The 23,141-nt window shown below is 41.7% G+C and overlaps 1 protein-coding gene across 2 annotated transcripts in view; it reads right to left on the reverse strand.

Annotated features, from left to right (window-relative positions):
* The window catches only part of AP2B1 (adaptor related protein complex 2 subunit beta 1), a 187,396-nt gene that overhangs the window by 94,788 nt on the left and 69,467 nt on the right, over positions 1 to 23,141 (reverse strand). For both annotated transcript variants that reach the window (XM_073615227.1, XM_073615226.1), the window contains exons 6-12: positions 17,178 to 17,368; positions 16,831 to 17,052; positions 14,377 to 14,497; positions 11,023 to 11,118; positions 8,466 to 8,581; positions 8,217 to 8,382; positions 7,171 to 7,269 (exon numbers count right to left, since the gene is read on the reverse strand). In XM_073615227.1, coding sequence (XP_073471328.1) covers positions 7,171 to 7,269; positions 8,217 to 8,382; positions 8,466 to 8,581; positions 11,023 to 11,118; positions 14,377 to 14,497; positions 16,831 to 17,052; positions 17,178 to 17,368 — 1,011 coding nt within the window. The remainder of the gene's footprint in view (positions 1 to 7,170; positions 7,270 to 8,216; positions 8,383 to 8,465; positions 8,582 to 11,022; positions 11,119 to 14,376; positions 14,498 to 16,830; positions 17,053 to 17,177; positions 17,369 to 23,141) is intronic.

Genomic DNA, 23,141 nt, shown 5'->3' on the forward strand with positions numbered 1-23,141 from the left:
AGGTGGGGGGCCGGGATCTGGGGGGCACCTTGTTAAAGGGGGCTTCCAGATTCCAATAAGCTCCCGCCCGCAGACCCTGACAACCAACGGCCAGGGTTGTTGGGAAGAAGCCCTTGTCCTCATCAACATGGGGACAAGGTGCTTTGGGGTGGGGGGCACTGGGGCCCCCCCTGCCACAAAGCACCTACCCCCCCATGTTGAGGGCATGTAGCCTGGTATGGTACAGGAGGGGGGTGCCGGACTGTCCCCACCCTTCCTGACCTGCCGGACTGCATGCTCGGATAAGGGTCTGGTATGGATTTTGGGGGGGTGGGGGGACCCCACCCCCTTTTTTTTTGGGCGTGGGGATTCCCCTTAAAATCCATACCAGACCGGAGGGTCTAATATCGTTCTGGGGGGAACCCCACACCAATTTTTTTTTTTCATTTTGGCGGGGTTCCCCTTCAAATCCTCAGCACACAATCATCATGATCCGAATTCTGGTGTGACTTCTATTCAAATCAATGGGCTCCCATACAGAACCATTGATTTTTGAATAGAGGCAAAAAAACGCCTGACAAGGCTTAACACTCTGTATACGTTAAACCCTGTTTAACAGCCTTTACCGGCTTCTGACGTTTTTACAGCTCTAGCACTGGAGCCTCAGAACGCACAGCTCATGGGTTTTTTTTGGAGCTTAAAAACGCCCATGCCACTTTCAGCTCAAAAACGTCTGTGTGGGCATGAGGCCATAGACTAACATGGAGAGGCGTTTTTAAGCTGTAAAAAATGCTCCTAAAAGCGTCTGTAAAAACACCCGTGGGCAATAGGCCTTATGAGTGAATAGCGCAGGGTATAATGGCTTATGACCATGGAGATTGATAAATTGGGTTTTCCGAATGCTGACTTGTGTTCATAGTTTCTGTTTAAAAAAAAAAAAAAAAAAAAAAATCAGAAAGATCAGTTTACTACATATATGCGACAGAAAAGGTTGCATAAGTAAGGGGTGGCTGGCAGAGCTTGACAACATCTTTGGTTCTCATAGTCACCAACAATGAAACACAAGTAGATAAGTGTCCAGAAGTTCCAATCAAGAATCCTGGAAGCAAATTTCAATTTGGTATTTGCTACGAGCTTTCACAATAGGCCTAGTCGGTGATTTTGCACCTTAATTATTTGCTAGTTGCCCCTCATTTCAGTTTTATCCATCATATCCAAGGGTTAATGTTAAGGTAAACATTTTTATGAAAAATACCATAAATCACAATTCAACCAAACACAATCTGAAATTAAAGCCCATACTCTGGGATCCTTGCCTTATTTACTATTGTTGTTCTGCTCATACACAAATCCATCCCATATTCACTTTTTTGAATTACAAGCTTTAGAAATGCCAAATATTTGTACCTGTGATGTCCGTCTAGGAACCGCCAATTACGCAGCTATAATCTGATACCTAGAGCAGAGTCTGGACAGCAGCCTCACATTATTCCCTAAGGGATGACATCTCCCTGAAGTCCTACACGCTATGTTTTATCCTCGGGAGGAGTGGAGGGTGGGCAGGCAGATTTGTAATTTTGCATTATCAACAAAACACAGAAAGAAAGAGAACGTAGGATAGGACATGGCCGGTGGGCTAATCATAGCTGTCTTTTACTAATTCCACCCACATTACTCTTTACATTAACATTTGTACATCAGCACAATAGCACCGAGAACTACATGGGGGTAGTGAGGGTCACAGGCACCATGCAGATAACGTGCTACCCTGTTTCCCCGAAAATAAGACCTAGAGTGATTGTCTGTGATGGCTGCAATATAAGCCCTACCCCCCAAATAAGCCCTACCCTGTTTACCCAAAAATAAGCCCTACCCTGAAAATAAGACCTACAAGGACCTTAACTAGGGCTTATTTGGGGGTAGGGCTTATATTGCAGCCATCACAGACAATCACACTAGGTCTCATTTTCGGGGAAACAGGGTAGCAATTTTTTTTCTAGTCCACAGGAAAGGCAATCAAGGGGATAGTGTATGGGAACAATGACTCTGAATGAGGATAGTGCACAAATATCTTCTTGAAGAAGGCTGAGAGAAAAGGTAAATGCTTGCAGATACACGTGTTAATTTGGAATTTTACCCCAAGCTAGGCTCTAAAGGATAAAGTGAAAGGTTTTGTTTTGAGGGAAGAGAGCTTGATCGGTACAGGAGGCATTCAAAATTGTTGATAAATTTGGGACACAATACATGGAAACAATATATAAGGTAGACATTTGCATTGTAATAGAATACCCAGGCTCATTGTGACTCTGTGGATTATCTCTCAATAGCCCTTTCAGAAAACCCTTTTCTCAAGGCCTCGCTAATTTTCCTCGCCAAATAACAACTTGCTATGATAAATGGCACACCAGAGAAAAAGCAGAATAAAAGTGAATCCTACTGGATATTGAAGGATTTCAGAGATTCAGAGGTTTAGCACTAAAAAGCATCTGCAGATATGCCCTCAGTTGTATTTCTTATGTACGTACAGTGTAGACTTGAATGTCAAAGTCAAGTGTTAAGTCATAGCTTTGTCATTACTGGTTTATATAGAAAACACAGCACGTGCTTTAAAAGCCAGTCCTTACCTTCGATTTCTGAATATGTAGTTAGCTAATCTACATTAACATACTCAGTGTGGTACATATAATGGTTGTTAAAAAAAAAAAAAAAATTCTATATTCTCTGATGCTAAAACAGAACATACAGAAGATAACCTGTCACCTAAGCAAACGTCACCTAAGCAAACATCACTTTAAACATCATTTTATGCGATAAAAGCATCAGTCACTTTAAACAAAAAAAAAACCACATAAATTAACAAGCAACTGACAGGTATGAAGAATAGGCACCAGAGGGGCTTGCATGTACTTGTACCTGCATATACCTGTAGCAGTTTTCAGGGCCCCCTGCTCTGTCTTACGGCTAATCAGGCAACAACCAGGAATTATCAGAGCTCCCTCCAACCCCTCATACATTCCTTATTAATATGACGGGCCGCCCCCTGACCTAAAGAAATGTGGGGGCTGACAAGCTTTGCACAATGAGACAGTGCCAAAGTTTTGCTCAATCAGAACAGCCTGGCATCAGGGCAAATTGGGAGCACTAAAAAGCTGCACCTGTGCCTCTCAAAGGGTCATTGATAAAGAACATTTTACCAATGATACATTTTTATTCTTGCCAAATGTGAGAGACCCTTTCACCCCAAAATGAGTAGTTGCTTCTTTTATTAGGAGGTGCTCTTACTTTTAGTTATAGTTCCTATCGGTTGCATTGGTAGGCTACAAGAACAAGATAGCAGGTTACAGAAATTTCTGAAAACAGCCATGCCTCTCAGCCCACAACAGTTATTGTAATCAATATAGTAAATGAATATACAAGTCTGATGCCTAAGTAAAGTTAGACCTTGTGTTTAGGCCATTGTTAGCCAGGCTAGCTAAAATGCCTTCACGATTCCAGAAAAGATCAGAGCTATATGATTACAAAAAATGTATTTCAGAAAACTTACTGTCCAAATAGTGAATCTGGACAATGATAATTGGTGCAGCCAGTTTCTAAAACTATACTTATCTTTTCCTGTGAAGACTCATCATGAAGTTCTGCCAGCAAACACACTCATCCACCTTACTGCTACTACCTTTGGTTTCAAAAGAACTCAAAAAGAATATTTCGGGGAGACAGGCAGCCACCAGGAAGCAAATGTATAAACTCATCCCATCATTGTTGTGGGGCCCAAAAGCACCTGCCTCATACTTGCCAACTATATCAGTTTAAATTCCTTTCTCCCTTGAAGTTTCAGTCCTGTGCTGTGTCCTAATATCTCAGTGTACAGTTCTGTTACTAATGTTGCCCAGCTCTGCCCTATTGCTGTGTACAGATGACTCACTTGCAGACCCTGTGTTTACATGGAAATAACCTGCATTAATATGTAAATAGTTGCGTCATTAATATGTAAATAGCTGCAAACCAGCTGCATTGAAAAGTAAACAGAGGCTGCATTCATATGTATATCATGCCCCCCTGAGGTCATATCCACCATCACTTGTCCTGATTGCTGCCCACTGGGAAGGTAATGGGGCATGCTTAAAAGTCCTGCTTACAACTGGGGTCATTAAGCTTAACATCAGCCTGTTCTGCAAAGGTAAAGCAAATTGGAGGTGGGACCCTTTTTCAAAACAACATGGTGCCATAGCACCGTGAACTTTGGTATATGTGAATACGCACATCTTAGCAGATGCATAAGGGTGTCATTAACAATTAATAGCACTGCTATGTATCTGCTAAAGGGCAGCACATTTCTGTGGTATCAGGAAAGCGATTTTGCATGCATTCCCAACACACACAAATGTGAACGTGGACTAAATGTCTCAGTTACATTGGTGGTCAGTGTAAATCTTATTACATTGAGGCTTGGTGTACAATCCTTTCATTCACACTAGTGCCCAGTGTGAAGGCCCACCCTTACATCGGTGGTCAGTGTAAATCCCTCTTTACATTGGTGGTTACTGTGAATTCTCCTATTACATTAGTGGTTAGTGTAAATCCCCATTACATTAGTGGTCAGTGTAAATCCCCATTACGTTGGTGGCCAGTGTAGAAACTCCTCTTCATTTTGGTAAATCGGTAAAAAAATCCAAACTTGCATTTGTGGTCAGTTTCGAATCCTCCCTTACATTGGTGGTCCATGTAGAAGCCCCCTTTAAATTGGCAGTGAGTGTAAATCCCCCCCTACATTGGTGGCCAGTGTAAAAATCCCCCTTTGTTTGTTGATGTAAAAATCCCCCATTACATTGCTTGTCAGTGTAAATTCTTCATTACATTGGTGATCAGTGTACATTTCCCTTTACATTGGTGGTACGTGCAGAATTTCCCTAACACTGGTGGTCAGTGTAAATCCCCCTTTACATTGGTGGTCAGTGTAAATTCCCCCTAACATTGGTGGTCGGTGTAGAAGTGTCACCTTACATTGGTGGTCAGTACAAATCTTCTCGACAATGGTTGTCAGTGTAAATTCCCCCTCACATGGAGGTCACTGTATATTCCCTTACACTGATGGTTGGTGTAAATGCTCCTATTACATTGGTGTCAGTGTATAAATCTCTCTTTATATTGGTGGGTGGCGTAAATTCCCCCTCACATTGGCGGTCAGTGAAAATTCCCCCTCACATTGGTGGTCATTGTAAATTCCCCATTACATTGGTGGTCAGTGTAGAATCAACCACTATATGCTTGCCAAAAGGTTTCCAGCTTTGCTCTACATGATTCAGAAGTCGCCACATTGTACTGACTCCTAACTAATCCCATCTCCTCACCACTGCCACTGATCCCATCAACCTCCCCAGCATTGATACTGATCACAACCCCCCCCCCGCATTGCCACTGATCCCAGGAGTCCTAGGATCCCTAGGAGTTTTTTGTCTATTGATGGGTCCCCTCACCACCCCAGTCCATGGTGTGCAGGCAGTGAGATGATGTGCTGTAATCTTTAGCCACCGAGCAGTGAGCAGTAATGATGTGCACTAACCTCTTGCAACCAATCATTGAGCGGTAAGGATATGCAGTAAACTCTAGCAAAATATTAGTGAGCAGTAATAATGTGCACTAATCTCTAGCAACCAATTAGTGAGTAGTAAGGATGTCAAGCAACCTCGAGCAACCAATCTGTGAGCAGTATTGATGTACAGTAATCTCTAGCAAATAATCAGTGAGCCATAATGTGTGCTATAACCTCTAGCAGTCAGTCAGTGAGGAGTAATGATAAACTGTAAGCTCTGGAAACCAACTGCAATTGCTGCCTGATCTGATTCAGTAAAAGGCTATATTTTGTATGTCTCAGAGCAGGTGGAGAACGAAAGTGCATGGAGGGGGGGGGGCCCCAAGAAAATGTTTGCCCAGGGTCCATTCAATATTAAAAGACGGCCCTGAGTGTTGGATCACTCAAGTTTTCCTTGCTCAAAACCACCTCTCTCAACATTAGAGTTCTGTCTCTAGGCTCCCAGAACAGCCTTGCGCTAGCTCTGTTGACAGAGCAGAGGCTCCAAGAAAGAGCACAGGTCAACCCCTGTTTTTAATGCAGACTGTTGGACGGGTTAATTTGGTTGGTTGGCAGACTGGTTGGTGAGTTGAGCTATGGAATGTTCTGTCTTTGTCTTTCATGCGTTTGCCCTTCCATGTGCTCCTTGCTGTCAAGGCCAGTTATAGGTGGGGGCAGGGGCCATTTCTTTGTTACTGGTGTATATATGGTCCGGGAACACACTGGGCACCTTTGCTGCCACTGTGCTCCTGTTCCTTTAAGGGGGATTGGGCTGCCTCCAGGCCCACCTGCCCCTCATCTATCTATTTAATGCATGTGCTCCCATTGTGGAGACACCATGTGCTCCCTGTTGTCAAGGCCAGTTATAGGTGGGGCAGGGGCCATTTATTTGTTACAGGAGCACAGGTCAGCAGCAGGGAACACAACTCCCTCTCCTTTGTTTTGCTCTAAAGCGCATTTGTATCAATTCGTCTGCATCCACTCTTCCTGAACTTCTTTTAAAATACAGTACTTTCGTTTTGTCACATGTGTAAATAGGACCCTACCGTGTACACTGCACAGAGTGCCATCAATGTGTATTCAGCAGGCATCTTATCTTGCACGTACTAGATCACAGCACTGCATCACTTGACAGAGTGTTCCAGGGCTGCTGAGGTCTCTAACATAAGTAACAAAATGATTGCACCCAGAAGCTAATGGAATGGATTTTCTCATTGAAGGAGACTACAAATGGCTAGAGCCATTCACTCTAGAAACTAGTTAGCAATCAGGTTTAAAAAGGGAAGAAAATCCCAGCGAGAGGGTTGAAGAGTGGTTGTAATAGCAGACACTTTCCTATACCTGTTCGTATGCTGTGATAAGGATAGGAACACTGAAACACTGGAGGGACTTCATGATGTTGGATGTTCTCATCAGGCCTCTCCCTTCAATGCTCGTTTCTAAATCTGTACTTTTTTTACTGCATTAAAAATACAGCTCCCAAGATGAGCTACTAACTATAACTTTGCATTAAAAAAAAAAAAAAATCACTAAAACAATGCAGTAATATTATAAAGAGAACTTTACAGTCATACTCATTTCAGACTCAACAAGTGAGAGATCCTACATTTTTATACCCATACCTGTGTAGCTAGGCTCAGAACTTGCTGCACCAGCTCTTGCGTTTCTGATGGTTTCTTCAGGAACAATTTAACAATAGCAGTCAAAAGTGTGAGCTGCACCTAAAGAAACAACCAAAGAATATTAAACCAGATATCCACAAAAAGGTTTTCAGTCATGTTTTTTTTTTTTATTGATGGTTATTTAAACACAACTGGAGGTTTAAAAGAGTAATCTGAAAACCCAGCTGTTTACCGAATGGTATAACGCAAGAGTGGCTTAAAACTAATGGCAACACATGGATTTACCCCAATCGAAAAATTATTTGGCAACCAATACCAATGAAAACTGAAAGAAAATAGGACCCACCTCAATCAACAAAAGCTCCACCCATTTGAAAAAACTGACTTTATTCACTTATTTAATAACCACAAACCATTTGCCTCCTTAAAGCATAATGCCAAAGTTACTGTGACTTTACGAAGTTCATTTGGACCAAGCTGGCCTAATTAAACTATTTCCTTCACTAACAGATCCGGCCACTGGGAGCGATGCGTAACCTATGTGTAGCCTCAGCTATATACAGTATACAGCACTGTGCTCCGGCAGTTGGACGGGGACTTCTCGTCTCATTCCTAGAAAAGGATAGAGTAGGGCTGAGTGCTGCTCAGCCATTCATAGGAAACCTTGTATTTCATGAATGAATACAAAGGCCACCTCTGATTGACTTTGGTGGAGATCGTGACATCATCGGCCCGCCTCTTCATCTCAGCCACTCAGAGGATGCTTTATTTCATTCATAAAATACAAGATTTCCTATGAATGGCTAAGAAGCAATCAGCCCAACTCAATTTTGTTCCAGGAATAGGACGATAAGCCCCTGTCACACTGCTGGAATACAGCTCTGTATACTGTATGTAGCTGATGCCACATATAATTTACACAGCACTCACAGTGGATGCATCGGTTTGTGAAGCCAATAGTTTGTGTGGGCCAGCTTGGTCCAAACAAACTATTTTAAGTCATAGCCTGGTGTTGTGGTTTAAACTGTGCCTGCTGCTAAATTTACCTGTGTGCTTTCATCATGGAATCCTTCCAAAAAGCTCTCCAACAGTTCATCAGCATTATCAATACGCTCTGCATATTCTCCCACAATCCAGATCATGGCAGCTCGGGCATCGGGCTCATCCAGCGAGTCCAGATTTTCACATAATGTGGCAATGATGCTCTCATATCTGGCGCATACAACAACAATTATTCACCAGTCATTTATGCAGTACAGAATTGTGTTTCATTGCACCAGCAGGGAAAAACTTACTTGTTTGGATACTTGCGGAAGATGTCCCTGATGACAACAATGGCTTCTTGCACTACATAATTTACCTTGGTCTGAATAAGGTCAAGAAGGGTGCTTACACACCTCTCAGCAGATTGCTAAAAGGGGAAAAAATAGGAGGATACTATTTGTCAGCACAAAAGATACACAGTGTATAAATGGGTATACACTGTACAGTATTGCAAGCTTTAAACACAAAAGGGGTGCTAAACAGTAGTAAAATTAACCAGTACACCCACATTTGTGCAATATATTATATATCTATAGATATATAGATATATATAGATATCTATATAGATCTATATATCTCACACACCTGTTCACAGGTAGGTGTGAGTGTGACTGAGTACCCGCACCATATTGTGTAAAGGGTTTATTGCTCATTTTATTAAAAAAAATATATATATTTTTTTTATTTAATATTGCAACCATTCACTAACACGACTTTTAGAAACTTCAACTCCAACAATAACCACATCATATCTTAAATGTGGTGTTATGTTACTTTTATATGTACCACTTTATTCTGCTTTTTGTAAGCACAGCTGAATACTCAGAGCATGTTTGAGGTCATTTCTACATTGTGTTCCTTTAGTATAGGTTATAATGTATCAGATGTAATAGGATTATGAACACATACAGTTAAGCAGGTACTGTATTTAAAATAATTTTAAATATTTATCTTTTTTTAAATGATTTTTATTAAGCAAAAAACCTGCGGGAGATCCACAGATCAAAAGCATTTAAGCATAGAAAGCAACCTGCAGAAGTCCAATATTAGACTGAACAACAAACAATCAAGAGTGAACTAGTTTCTCACTTATGCAATTGATAACACCCAAACCACCTAAATCCTATACATAATTTCATCCTTTAGCTGAGCACAATGGACATTACTCTCTCTGATGGAAACACGCTTAAAGTGATATTAAAGATTATTTATTTATTAATTTTTAAAAATAATTTAAACAAACCTCTTATGGTTACCTTCTCTGTTCAATGGTTTTGCACAAAGCAGCCCCGATCCTTCTTCTCTCAGGTCCCCCGCCGGCGCTCCTGGTTCCTCCTCTTCTCCAAGTGCTCCCATAGCAAACGGCTTGCTATGGGCGCACTTGTGTGTGCGCTTGCTCCCGAACCCCACTCTGTCCATAAGACACATAGAATGGGGCTCGGCCCCATCCCTGCTCTCTCTCTTTATTGGCTCGCTCTAAAGCATCGATGGATCAGGATCACACTTGAGTAAGTATTAGGGAGAGCTGCATGCTGAAGGTTTTTTACCGTCGTGCATACAATGCATGAAGGTTAAAAACCTTCAACCTTCACAACCACTTTAACCTTATAGTCTCCCACCTTTGCACTTCTTGCAACCTCCAAACACCCCTTTTCCTCTCTCTGCCCACAACCTTTTCAGTTTCTCAATAACTCAAACTTTAACCTTCATCCCTTCAACCAGCAAACAGTTACCCCACAGGCACCACTGTCATTTTAAGCCTTTTCTTCACTACCCCGCAACAGACTACCTTTTCAACAAAATCTCACGCCTACTTTGTCCTGGCCTTGTCACTTCTATCTATAACAGTCCACGCTCATCATCCAAGAATATATTGGTTTCCTTCACCACCTCAACCTCAGGAAACAGATGACACCAGAAATCTCAAACATAATAGTCGTACTCTTGAACGACTGTGTTGTATTACCAAACCCTAGTAAAACATCATTATATATAAATCTGCCATCCAAAAATACAAATTGACTCTTGCATCAACTCAACGACCCACAGTCATTACCCTTTGTATCATTTGCTTCTCTCTTTAGACTGTAAGCTCTCAAGCAGGGCTCTCTGAACCCTTCTGTAATGGATTGTTACTGTACTGTTCCTCTAAATTTTGTAAAGTGCTGTACAAATGTTTGGCACCATATAAATCCATTATCCAATATTAATAGCAACAATATAAATAACACTGTTGGAAATGTAATTTTAGTGCATAGGAAAATACAAAAGCATACATTTTCTTACAGGATTAATACATTTTTTTTGTAATTTTGTACTTGCAGAAAATGTTACTTGCCTGAAAATAATAATAATTTAATAATATAATGCAGTCACTACATCTTAGGACTAGCAAGCTACAATATAGTAAAGGTTTGTTTTTAGGTTATACTTGTTCTTTTAGATGTACTTTAAAAGCAAAGACTTTTGATTAGGCCGGTTTACCCATGTACAATATGTAGAAAGTTGGCCTTCCCTCACACACCTTTTGTGGTGGTATACATTAAGATGCTTGCCATTTGACTTTTTGGGTTGGGTAACAATCAGCAAGGAACATGTGAGTAATAAAAGTTTCGTGCATTGTAACAAAGATTACCCAGTTTTTGTGTTCTCCATTCATAAAAAACAGAACAAAGCAAAACTTTGAGTTTTTGAAAATAAACTGGCTGTGCTGAAAGTCACAAAGCTCTTATCTCTCATCAAAAGTGAACAAAGATCAGTCAATGCATATTCAGTCCACAAGCATTTATACAAATATGACTCTCTTACTTCAACTTTGATGGCACATCTTCCAATGGCACGGACTGCCTTCCTGACAAAGTCAACATCCACTTCAGTAGCATACTCCTTGAGCTCAGCGAGTACCTGCCAGACAAGAAAGAAAGGCCATATAAATTCATGGTTTCGGTCTCATGTTTATGGAAAGCTCTCTACTACCTTTTGAGGAAGATACATGAAATGAATGTATACTATATGAAATTTTTCTACACAGAATGCAGATTTGCCACCTCAGCATCACCTATGTAATTCCAGCAATCCAGGGGCACTTCCAGGTTGACAGGATTACATAATTTGCCCCTCCCTGACATGTTTTGTCACGCCAATGTGACTTTATTAATAGACCCCTTAAAGGGGAGGGAGCATTTGACCTATTGCTTACACTAATAGGTCCACAAGTTCAGGTGAGAGCACATGATGATGGTGGTGGGACTCACTTGTGCTGTTGATGCATGTGAAGGATTAAAGAAGTATTTCTCATCACTTTGGAGAAGACACGATTGAAGGGACTTAAGTGATGGACATGTTTATGCGATTTATATTAGGTAAGACTTTAAAAAAATAATTAAAACAAACATGTTATACTTACCTGCTTTGTGTAATGGTCTTGCAAAGAGCAGCCCAATCCTCCTCTTTTGGGGTCTCCCACCCGCAGTCCTGTCTCCTCCCTCTTGCCGAGTGCTAAATAGCAAACCTCTTGCTCCCGAGCCATTCAATCACACAGTGTGGTTCAGCTCAGCCCCCCCCCCCACACACACACACACCTCTTTCCTCATTGGCTAACTGGCTGAGTCAGTGAGGAGAGAAAGACCAGGGAAAGCTGCTGCTGTCATGCACATCGCTGGATCGAGATGGAGCTCAGGAAAGTATAAGGGGTGGTCTGGGGGAGAGGCTGCACTCAGGAGGTTTTTTTACCTTAATGCAGGGGTCTCCAAACAAAGGTCCAGTTTACTGTCCTTCAGACTTTAGGGGGGGTGAACTAGGTTCAGTGGGAGTAGAAACTGTCCTGGCGTCCAGTAGGAGTAAACAATGACCCATCTTTGGTGTCAGTGGGAGGACTAGTGCGTCATTGTTGATGTCAGTGGAAGGACTAACACCCCAATGCTGGTGTCAGTGGGGGGAATTTTGCCCCATTATTGGTATCAATAAGAGGAAATTTTCCCCAATCGCTGGTGTCAGTGGGAGGAATTGTGCCCTTTTAATGGTGTCAGTGGGAGAAATAAAGCCCCATTGTTGGTGTCAGCAACAGGAATTATGCCCTATTGTTGGTGTCAGTGGATGGAACGGTGCCCAAAAGAGCAGATAAAGGCAAGCAAAGGGCCCCATCCGGCCCCAGAGCCACACTTTGTAGACTGCTGTCTTAATACATAGAATGCATTAAGGTAAAAAAAACCCCTGAGGCCTTAGAACCACTTTGGGAGTAATAAGTGTTATTGTCACTCATCATGTAAATGGATGCACATATTATTTGATGAGTGCAACAGTGAGATTGGTTGTTTTGAGTATTTTTGTTGATCTACAGTAGCATTATTTACTAATTATTTATTTACTAATGGAGCAGTCACAATACGCACGTAAGGGGCAATAACTATGTGTGTGTGTGTGTGTGTGTGTGTGTGTGTGTGTGTGTGTGTTGCACAGCATTTTTTGTTAAGGTTGAGACACTATTCAAGACAAACTCAGAATCCAGAGCTATGACGCAGAGCTATGCCATAGAAACAAAACGTAACTGCTGACCTTCTGTTTCCCATTTCATGTTTTTGTATTGGTAACATCTAAAGATAGTGGTTCAGGCCCCTTTCACACTGGGGCGGTTTGCAGGCGCTATTGCGCTAAAAATAGCTCCTGCAAATCGACCTGAAAGTGCCGCTGCTTTGTCTCCAATGTGAAAGCCCCGAGGGCCTTCACACTGGAGCGGTGCGCTAGCAGGACGGTAAAAAAAGTCCTGCTAGCATCATCTTTGGAGCGGTGAAGGAGCGTTGTGTATACCGCTCCTGCCAATTGAAATCAATGGGACACCGCGGCTATAGCGCTGGCAAAGCGCCTCTGCAGAGGCGCTTTGCGGTGGTTTTTAACCCTTTCTCGGCCGCTAGTGGGGGGGGGTAAAACCCCCCCCGCTAGCGGCCGAATACCGAAGGTAAAGCTCCACTAACAATACCGCCGACTCCGCCCCCGCCCCACTGAGAAAGGGGCCTAAAGAGCCTTTATCACACAGAGGATAGGTTTGTTTTCTCCTCCCTTAAAAACAAAGCAGCTGATTCTCATAAGGGCACACTTTGCACATTTTTTGGGAATGTTCTGGGATCCGTCCATTCTGGTAGCAAGTCCTTCAATTTATTTACAAATTCACAGATATCTCATTGTCCGATGACCCCGCGGCAGTTGTTCTCAACCTGACCCCTCTTTCCCAGAAAAAATACCATAAATCTTTGCTCAAACATTTACTTAAACGCAGCTAGAGCATGTATCCCAGCCATGTGGAAACAACAATCTCCTCCTACTCTTGCCTAATGGTTCGCCAGAGTGACTGATATGGAAAGCGTGGAACATTGGACCTCGGCTCTCCGGGACAAATGGGAAGAACATAAGACCAGATGGTTTTACTGGGATCAGTTTTGTTTCTCTGATGAATACTCCCAATACTTATGAACCATCTTATGTCGACCTTAGATCGAATAGTGTGTCCACCTGGGCACTACCTGCAGCCTCTCCACCTGCACCCCCCCCCTTTTTTTTCTTCCCCCACTACTTTTTCCTTTACTTCCTCCCCTGCTCCCTATTCACCCCTCTCCTCTTTTTTAAGATCAAAAATTGATGCACATCGCCACAGCTTGGTGCCGATCATTATAATCATTTATTGTTGGACTGTATTTTGCCAGATGTTTCATAAGCTTTATTGACTTCACATGCCAACCTTTTCCAGTCCTATTGGCAGGTACTATTGGACTTTGGTATTTACAATGAATGTTATTACCCTGCTGACTGTATTGTTTCTTGGCACACCAGCCCCTTGCCGTCTACTTTTTTCATCCCTTGTGCATCTTTAAATAAAAAAAAATAAAAAAACAAAGCAGCTTGGCAAGAATTTTTTTTTATGTCTGCACAGCTCAAACACAAGGTTTAAATTAAAGGTTTATTCCAAATAATAACCTAGATATGGAGCATTTGAAAACAATTTTGAAGCGGCCAGTGGCATAGATTACATGGCATTATATTCCTCTTCCCTGCATGATGTACTATACTGTAGTTTTTCCCAAAGATGGAGAGAAAACCATTATGATTAAATGAACGGAATGATGACCTGAAATGTTTGAGTACTCTACTTAATAACAAGGTTACACTAACCTGAGCAATGTTGGCCTGTGACGCCAGCCGTATCATTATATCCAGTTTTTCCAATTTCACATAAATTGGATCATTGTATTTGACAAAGAACACCTTAATTTCTTGCTTTAGAATCTCTGGCCTGGATTACACAAAATGGAAATATTAAACATGCAAGTCACTAAAACGTTAAAGTAGCTCCTGGCTTTTACCAGTAAATAAACAAGATAAACAGCTGTCCTCCCCTTGACGATCCTAAGGGGAACTACTCCATTACATAAATGCCACCAAAAATGAAAAACGATCATAAGTGTATGAAAGTATGACAAATAACAGTGCGGGATCCAGCCCAAGAGGAATAGCTTGTTCTAGTTTTGCAAACTGTTAATTGTATGGCAAACTAAAACATTGGTTGATCATTTTGAACTTTAACCCATTTTTGTGGCAATAAAATGCCTTGCCTGTCACACAGAACCTTTCCTTTCATTACTGTAGTTCTCGAATACACAATAAGTAAAATGTAAGGACTTGGTTAAAGTTATAAATTGTATTTTAAATTATGCAGCCAAATTGGAATAACACCTACTTTGACATATCATAACAAAAAAACAAAAAAGAAATAAATACTGCTTATCTTTTTAATGGCTTTTTTTTTTTTTTTGTACAATTAAAAATAAATACATAAATAAATAAATAAAAGCTCCAAAACTTATTAAGGTTTGTAATGTGCTGCACCATGGGCATTGGGGATAATGCAGGGGCCCTTCCATTTTTCTTTGTTTCAAAACATATTTCTTAACTATGTACTCCTAACTGAGCCAAGTGTAGATAATTAGAGATGTTTGTTTTGTTGTTTACCTCGAGCCGGGGAATGCCCAGAGGCTCTGTTTTGTACCACTTAATTCTTTAAAACCAGTAAAAAGAATTAAAAAAAAAAAAATATCCAAAACAGATGTTTTCCCTTTTTATGTAATATTTATGAGGGGGCTGGGAACGCTTACCAATATTAACCCTGTCTGTACTGTGTAGGTAGATCTCTGTCAGTTGTAAAATGGATTTGCACACTGTCTGCCCTAACTAAGGATAAAGATCCCAGGGTTTGGGTTGTACATTGTATGTTAATGCTCCTTTAAACTAACCTGTCCCTTAAGCCTAGTACACACTGCTAGCTTCTTTCCTTCAACCCTGAAAAAAAAAAACCTGACAGCTCAGGAGGAGCCGCTGTACTAACTATCCGACATTAGTACAGCGATTTCCCCTAATGTTCTATTGTGTTCCGACAGGGGGATGCCCCCCAAAAGAACAATCTGGTCAGCACTCTCAGCCAATCGGTCAGGAGCCGATTGGAAGACCTATTTCTATCATGTCTCTGCGACAGAAGCCAGACCAACTGCAGTACATATGGGCCAAATGTCAGACGGTCTCTATTGAACAGGCCAATGCCCCCCAACATTCGGCCCGTGTGTACCAGGCTTAAAATATGTTCCTTGCAAGCTTTTCTGAGCAATATATGTTTAATCCATGTGTATTACCTATGTGTAATCCTGCTCCAAAGAAACAACCAAAAAGTTAAGACTTTAACCACATAGTGACTGGCGCACGCCGATGTTCGTCAGCAGAATGGCACGAACAGGCAAATGGGCGTACCTGTACATGCCCTTTAAATTTGTAGCCGTGCCATTGCGTGCATGCCCGTCACAAGCTCAGTGAGTCCGACTGCAGGTCCCGCGGACTCGACGTCCACGGGGATACCCACAATCATCTCACGGAGATGAAGAATGGGGAGATGCTAATGTAAACAAGCATCTCCCCGTTCTGCCTAGTGACACTGTCACTGATCTCTGCTCCCTGTGATCGGGAGCTATGATCAGTGATGTGTCAAACACAGGCCCCCCCACACTTAGAAACACTCCCTAGGACACACTTAACCCTTCCCTATCCCCCTAGTGGTTAACCCCTTCACTGCCAGTGCCATTTTTATAGTAATCGGTGCAATTTAATCGTACTGATTGCTGTAAAAATGACAATGGTCCCAAAAATGTGTCAAAATTGTCCGATGTGTCCACCATAATGTCGCAGTCATGATAAAAATCACAGATCGCCATTACTAATAAAAAAAAAATATTAATAAAAATGCCATAAAACGAACCCCTATTTAGTAGACGCTATAACTTTTGCGCAAACCAATCAATAAACGCTTATTGAGATTTTTTTTTTTAACAAAAATATGTAGAAGAATACATATCGGCCTAAACTGAGGAAAAAAAAGTTGTTTTTTTTTATATATTTTTTGGGGATATTTATTATAGCAAAAAGTAAAAAATAATGCGTTTTTTTCAAAATTGTCGCTCTAAGTGAAGTTTTACCTCATTTACTAATCTCTGGAGCAAGTGCACTTGCAGTGCACAGCATATTTGCCTTTAGTAAATCAACCCCAAAGTCTAAATGCATGCAAAATGACATTACCAGTATTACCTTTTTTGGACAATCAGATTGATGTTTCTTAGAGCCACATACTGAACCTCTGGCTCCCCAGACAGTAGGGTAACCAAAGGAGGTGCCAATTTCTTGAGCAGCATAGTGTAGTAATCAGAGTCTTTAGGCAACAGTTCCAGAAACTTCATCAGAACTTTAACAGCAGAAAGGACAACAGCGGAGTTGGCATGAGACAGGCGAGGAGTGACACGTTCACAGATACTGTTCAAATACAACAAGTTTACATGGTTATAAAGAAAAAATGTGAAACATAAAAATCAACCATAATAAACAGGATTACAATTAAAAATGCAGTGCAAATACTAACCATAAAAAGATGCCCTTACCTTTGTGCCTCCCTCTCATCTTTTGGATTGTAATTTGATAGACAGTCAAGAATAAAGATCTGGCCCCATTCAGTGCATTCATTCAAGGCAGTCAACAATTTATTAATGTTTTGTGGATTCAGATCAAGAAGGTTACTGTTGGGGTGAGACTCGCTGATTTCAGAAAGAGCAGCAACGGCATTGGCAACCACCTGCCAGGAGCAAAGAAATAAACATGAAATATAGGAAGCAACAATTTTAACAAGGTACAAAAATGAACCAAAAAAAAAAAAAAGTTTGGCATGAAAAGTAAATTTGTTACAAGAAAGAAATAAAAAACAAATCAAACAATCACATGAGCTGAACAAGAAAAATAATGACCACAATGTTGGTTTTCCCAATGCAGTATCGAGCATATATTCGAGCATCTGATAACAACTGGTAACCAGCAGGATATCTAACACTATTTAATAAAAAAGACTCGGCACAACAGGAAAACCTAAGAGTCACAAAGCTTGTAAATATCTATATTAGACCTAGTTACAGCACAAGTCAAAATCATTTATAGAAAGACATGAAATACCCAGACTAATAAAAAGTGACATATTGGGAAAACATTAAAAAAATATACAATAGACAAATGCAAAATTCATAGGAAATCATACTGATGTCTGTTTGATGGCTGAAGAGCAAAACATTGTTTCTTAAAACAAACAAAAAATCAGTTTCTAATAAGAACGACTTTCATACTGTAGAATCAGTCCGACCAGACCTGATATTTTAGTAAAAGTGGTAACCTGGCCATCTTGGATACTCAATGGGAGCTCTGAGACTACAGTCATGGCCGAAATTGTTGGCACCCCAGGAGATTTTCCAGAAAATCAAGTATTTCTCACAGAAAAGTATTGCAGTAACACATGTTTTTCTATACACTTTTATTTTGCTATATGTTTATTCCCTTTGTGTGTATCGGAACAAGACAAAAAAGGGAGGGAAAAAAGCAAATTGGAAATAATGTCACACAAAATTCCAAAAACGGGCTGGTCAAAATTCTTGGCACCCTTTCAAAATTGTGGATAAATAAGATTATTTCAAGCATGTGATGCTCCTTTAAACTCACCTGGGGCAAGTAACAGGTGTGGGCACTATAAAAATCACACCTGAAAGCAGATAAAAAGGAGAGAAGTACACTAATGTCCTGTACACACGATCGGACATTGATCGGACATTTCGACAACAAAATCCATGGATTTTTTCCCATGGATGTTGGCTCAAACTTGTCTTGCATACACACAGTCGCACAAAGTTGTCGGAAAATCCGATCGTTCTGAACGCGGTGACGTAAAACACGTACGTCGGGACTATAAATGGGGCAGTAGCCAATAGCTTTCGTCTCTTAATTTATTCTAAGCATGTGTGGCACTTTGTGCGTCGGATTTGTGTACACACAATCGGAATTTAACCGATTGGATTTTTTTGTTGGAAAATTTTATATCCTGCTCTCAAACTTTGCGTGTCGGAAATTCCGACAGAAAAAGTCTGGTGGAGCCCACACACGATCGGAATTTCCGACAACACAATCCGATTGCACTTTTTCCGTCGGAAAATCCAACCGTGTGTGCAGGGCATTAGTCTTTGTGTGTCTGTGTGTGCCACACTAAGCATGGACAACAGAAAGAGGAGAAGAGAACTGTCTGAGGACTTGAGAACCAAAATTGTGGAAAAATATCAACAATCTCAAGGTTACAAGTCCATCTCCAGAGATCTAGATTTGCCTTTGTCCACAGTGCGCAACATTATCAAGAAGTTTGCAACCCATGGCACTGTAGCTAATCTCTCTGGACGTGGACGGAAGAGAAAAATTGATGAAAGGTTGCAACGCAGGATAGTCCAGGTGGTCCGGATGGTGGATAAGCAGCCCCAAACAAATTCCAAAGAAATTCAAGCTGTCCTGCAGGCTCAGGGAGTATCAGTGTCAGCGCAAAATATCTGTCGACTTTAAATGAAATGAAACGCTATGGCAGGAGACCCAGGAGGACCCCACTGCTGACACAGAGACTTAAAAAAGCAAGACTATGGTTTGCCAAAATGTACTTGAGTAAGCCAAAATCCTTCTGGGAAAACGTCTTGTGGACAGATGAGACCAAGATAGAGCTTTTTGGTAAAGCACTTCATTCTACTGTTTAACGAAAACGGAATGCGGCCTACAAAGAAAAGAACACAGTACCTACAGTGAAATATGGTGGAGGTTCAATGATTTTTTGGGGTTGTTATGCTGCCTCTGGCACTGGGTGCCTTGAATATGTGCAAGGCATCATGAAATCTGAGGATTACCAAAGGATTTTGGGTCATACTGTAGAGCCCAGTGTCAGAAAGCTGGGTTTGCATCCGAGATCTTGGATCTTCCAGCAGGACAATGACCCTAAACATACATGAAAAAGCACCCAGAAATGGATGGCAACAAAGCGCTGGAGAGTTCTAAAGTGGCCAGCAATCAGTCCAGATCTAAATCCCATTGAACACCTGCGGAGAGATCTTAAAATTGCTGTTGGGAAAAGGCGCCCTTCCAATAAGAGACCTGGAGCAGTTTGCAAAGGAAGAGTGGTCAAAAATTCCGGGTGAGAGGTGTAAGAAGCCTATTGATGGTTATAGGAAGCGACTGATTTATTTTTTCCAAAGGGTGTGCAACCAAATATTAAGTTAAGGATGCCAAGAATTTTGACCAGCCCATTTTTGGAGTTTTGTGTGACATTATGTCCAATTTGCTTTTTTTCCTCCCTTTTTTTTGTTTTGTTCCAATACACACAAAGGGAACAAACATGTGTATAGCAAAACGTGTTACTGCAATACTTATCTGTGAGAAATACTTGATTTTCTGGAAAAATTTCTGGGGTGCCAACAATTTCAGCCATGACTGTATGTTCTTGTCCACCTGAGAATGCTGCATTCTCCATAATGTACAATAGAATGCCTAAAAACAGGGCGACACGCCCTTATAATGCTCAAGGCAGGGATGCAGAACCAGGAACACAACACCGAGATTTCACCACTAGGATTCCTATAAATATACAAGAAAATGCAGGAAGATGCAGTTAAGAAATCTGCATGATTCCCCATCAACACAGACAGTGCTGACAGGGGAATCAGCAATTGTCTTCTCCCGGCAGCGGGGTGGGGGGGAGCCGTGCCCACCGGGAGAAGACAGCGATTATAGCTAGTGGCTATAGCAGCCGCTAGAGATAATTGGAAGAGAGTCCGGCAGGCTGGTTGTAGATCAACTTGGTACATTCAGCCTGCGCATTATGGTTCGAAACCTGGCCGATTCCTGCTGAACCGGCCGAGATTCGAACCACGCATGGCCGACCTAACTCTAGCAACTTCCAAATACAAAAATATCATTTTGGTGGACTAACCCATAAAAGGATTTAGAGGAATAAAATGCTGAGCATACAAGCTAAAGCAAGTTATAATACAACAGGCACAAGTACCATGCTTAGTCTACATAAGCAGTATACACATGCTGTAGCTGCTGACTATAAATATTAGGAATTCAGTGGTGTCGGCACCCCAACCGATGTTTCCATCGGCTTTCGGGTGCAGCAGCCGCCGCCATTGCCTGTAAGGGAAACCGGCAGTGAAGCTTTGCGGCTTTACAGCCAGTTCCCTACTGTGCATGCACGAAGTGCAGAGCACTTTCTGAATGGCCCACCGGCAGGGGAAGGAGGAGGGGGGCTGAACTGTCAAGTGATCTCGCCGTGACCAGATCTCTCAGAAGTGGGGAGGGGTACCTGTCAAAAACAGGTACCCGCTCCTCCCTCCCCCCCAAAAGGTGCCAAATGTGGCACCGGATGGGGGGAGGAGGCAGATAAGCGGAGCTTCTACTTTTGGGGTGGAACTTGGCTTTAAACGTCTAGGCATCCCAAATAGGAATATATAAAGACCCCGTCAACAATAAAACATTAACAGTAAAAGCACAGAAAAATGTATAAGAATTTAAAGTGGTTGTAAAGACGAATGAAGGTAAAAAACCTGTGTGCTGCTCCCCCCACAGCTCCACCCAATACCTGAGTTCCCTCTCGATGCAGCAATGTGCACAAGAGCCTTGGCTGTCCTGGGACGCCCTCTCCCCATTGGCTAAGACAGAAGTGGGAGCCATTGGCTCCCACTGCTATCAAACACAGCCAGTGAGCCAATGAGGAGAGAGCAGGGGACCGAGCCGAGCGGCGGCTCTATGTGTCCTATGGATGCATAGAACAGGGCTCTGTACCGAACATGCACCAGTGCCCCCATAGCAAGCAGTTTACTATTGGGGGCACTGGTTTAAAGTGGGAAGAGCCAGGAGCGCCAGCAGGGCACTCAAGAAAAGGAAGATTGGGGCAGCTCTGTGCAAAACCACTGCACAGAGCAGGTAAGTATAATAGGTTTGTTATTTATTTTTATTATTAAAAGCTGAACCTTTCATACCACTTTAACTATTCCAGTAAGAGTTAATTCCCTAGTACAGCCCCATTCCTCCTTGTACATTAAAGAGCTCTTCTGACAATGGTTAAAGCGGAACGTCACTCGCTCAATCAACATTAACTATTTGTAATTCTTATGCCGCTAACATTAGTAAATAGAAAAGTATATCATATTTACTTGATATAAACTTTTTTTCTACATTTGTTCAGTTACTTCCTGGTTTCCAGGCCTAGGCATATGATGTCATATACCCCAGTAGTCTTCAGGATGGTGTTTTTCAGCTAAGCATACCCTCCAGCCTGCATGCCTGAGCTAAGGGTAGATGAATTCCAGGAAGTAAATGCTACATGAATCATCTGCCCATACTCAAGATGGCCACAGCCAGAAATGCTAGGGGGTGTTTTCAAAGTGATATCTCATTAAAATAAAACAGAGAGACATGGATAGATAGGTGAGTATGTATTGAATATTAAAAAATAAATAAAATAAAATTTTTGGTGCTCATATGTAGTGTCGTTCTGCTTTAAAGTACTGTCTGGGCTGCAGCAGCTCCTCCATCCCTCATCTCACCTCCCTACATTTTATTTAGCTGCCCGGGGAGAAGCAAAAGGAGACTACTATAGGGTGTCATTTGACTGACAGCTCTAAGTCTGCTGGGGCTGCTGACACAAAACCAAAATGCCAGCACGCAACAGCAATCACAGGTCTTTTGGATGTCCACACAAGGGAGGCTTTAAATGGTAAAGACTGTTTTCATAACAATCTTGTAGAAAGATTGTTGTTGAAATGAATGGTCTAGCGATAGGGTTTGAAGCGTGTTTAAAAACAAAATGACATCAAATAGCACTGAAAAAAATAAAAATAAAATGCCTACTGTACATGGCCAAATTTGATCAAGACTGGAAGATAAAAGCAGTGCACATCAACATAAGTATGATGTCCATGGCTGCCATATGGAATGTGTCTTTATCAACGTTTTACTTAATCTTGCAGTCAAACATTCCAATTTAAAGAAAAATGATCACTATTTTTTACATTATTGAGTTTCCCAATGTGACAAGTACATGTAGTTGCCTGTCCCATCTCTCTAGGTGCTCAGCAAGCTAGCTGCAATGTCAGACAGGGTGCTCCAGACCCCATCCCTGACACATGGCAGCCCAACAGGCTTAATGGCTGCTGTGCTTTATGGCGTCCGTCTATGACCCTCAGCACCTGCCGGAGGCGAGCATCTGCAAGAATGCAGAGGGAGGTGAAACACGTCAGAAAACCCAAAACAACCTACAAAAGTCAACACTACAAAATAGGAGATACAAAATAAATACAATGTATGCCTACAGAGGTAAATATTTCATGGGAAAGGCTATAATGCATCATTGGAAGGCATAAATTATATTCAGGATATACTCACTCACCTAAGTGGCCAGCAGCAAGAAGAGGAGAGAGGATATCCAGTAGTATTTGGATGGTCTTGGGCCACTCGTTTTTTTTTTTTACATGTGAGTGTATACTATATTCATTACAGGT

This window comes from Aquarana catesbeiana, linkage group LG02 (genome assembly GCF_042186555.1).
Source record: "Aquarana catesbeiana isolate 2022-GZ linkage group LG02, ASM4218655v1, whole genome shotgun sequence".
Lineage (NCBI taxonomy): Eukaryota > Metazoa > Chordata > Amphibia > Anura > Ranidae > Aquarana > Aquarana catesbeiana.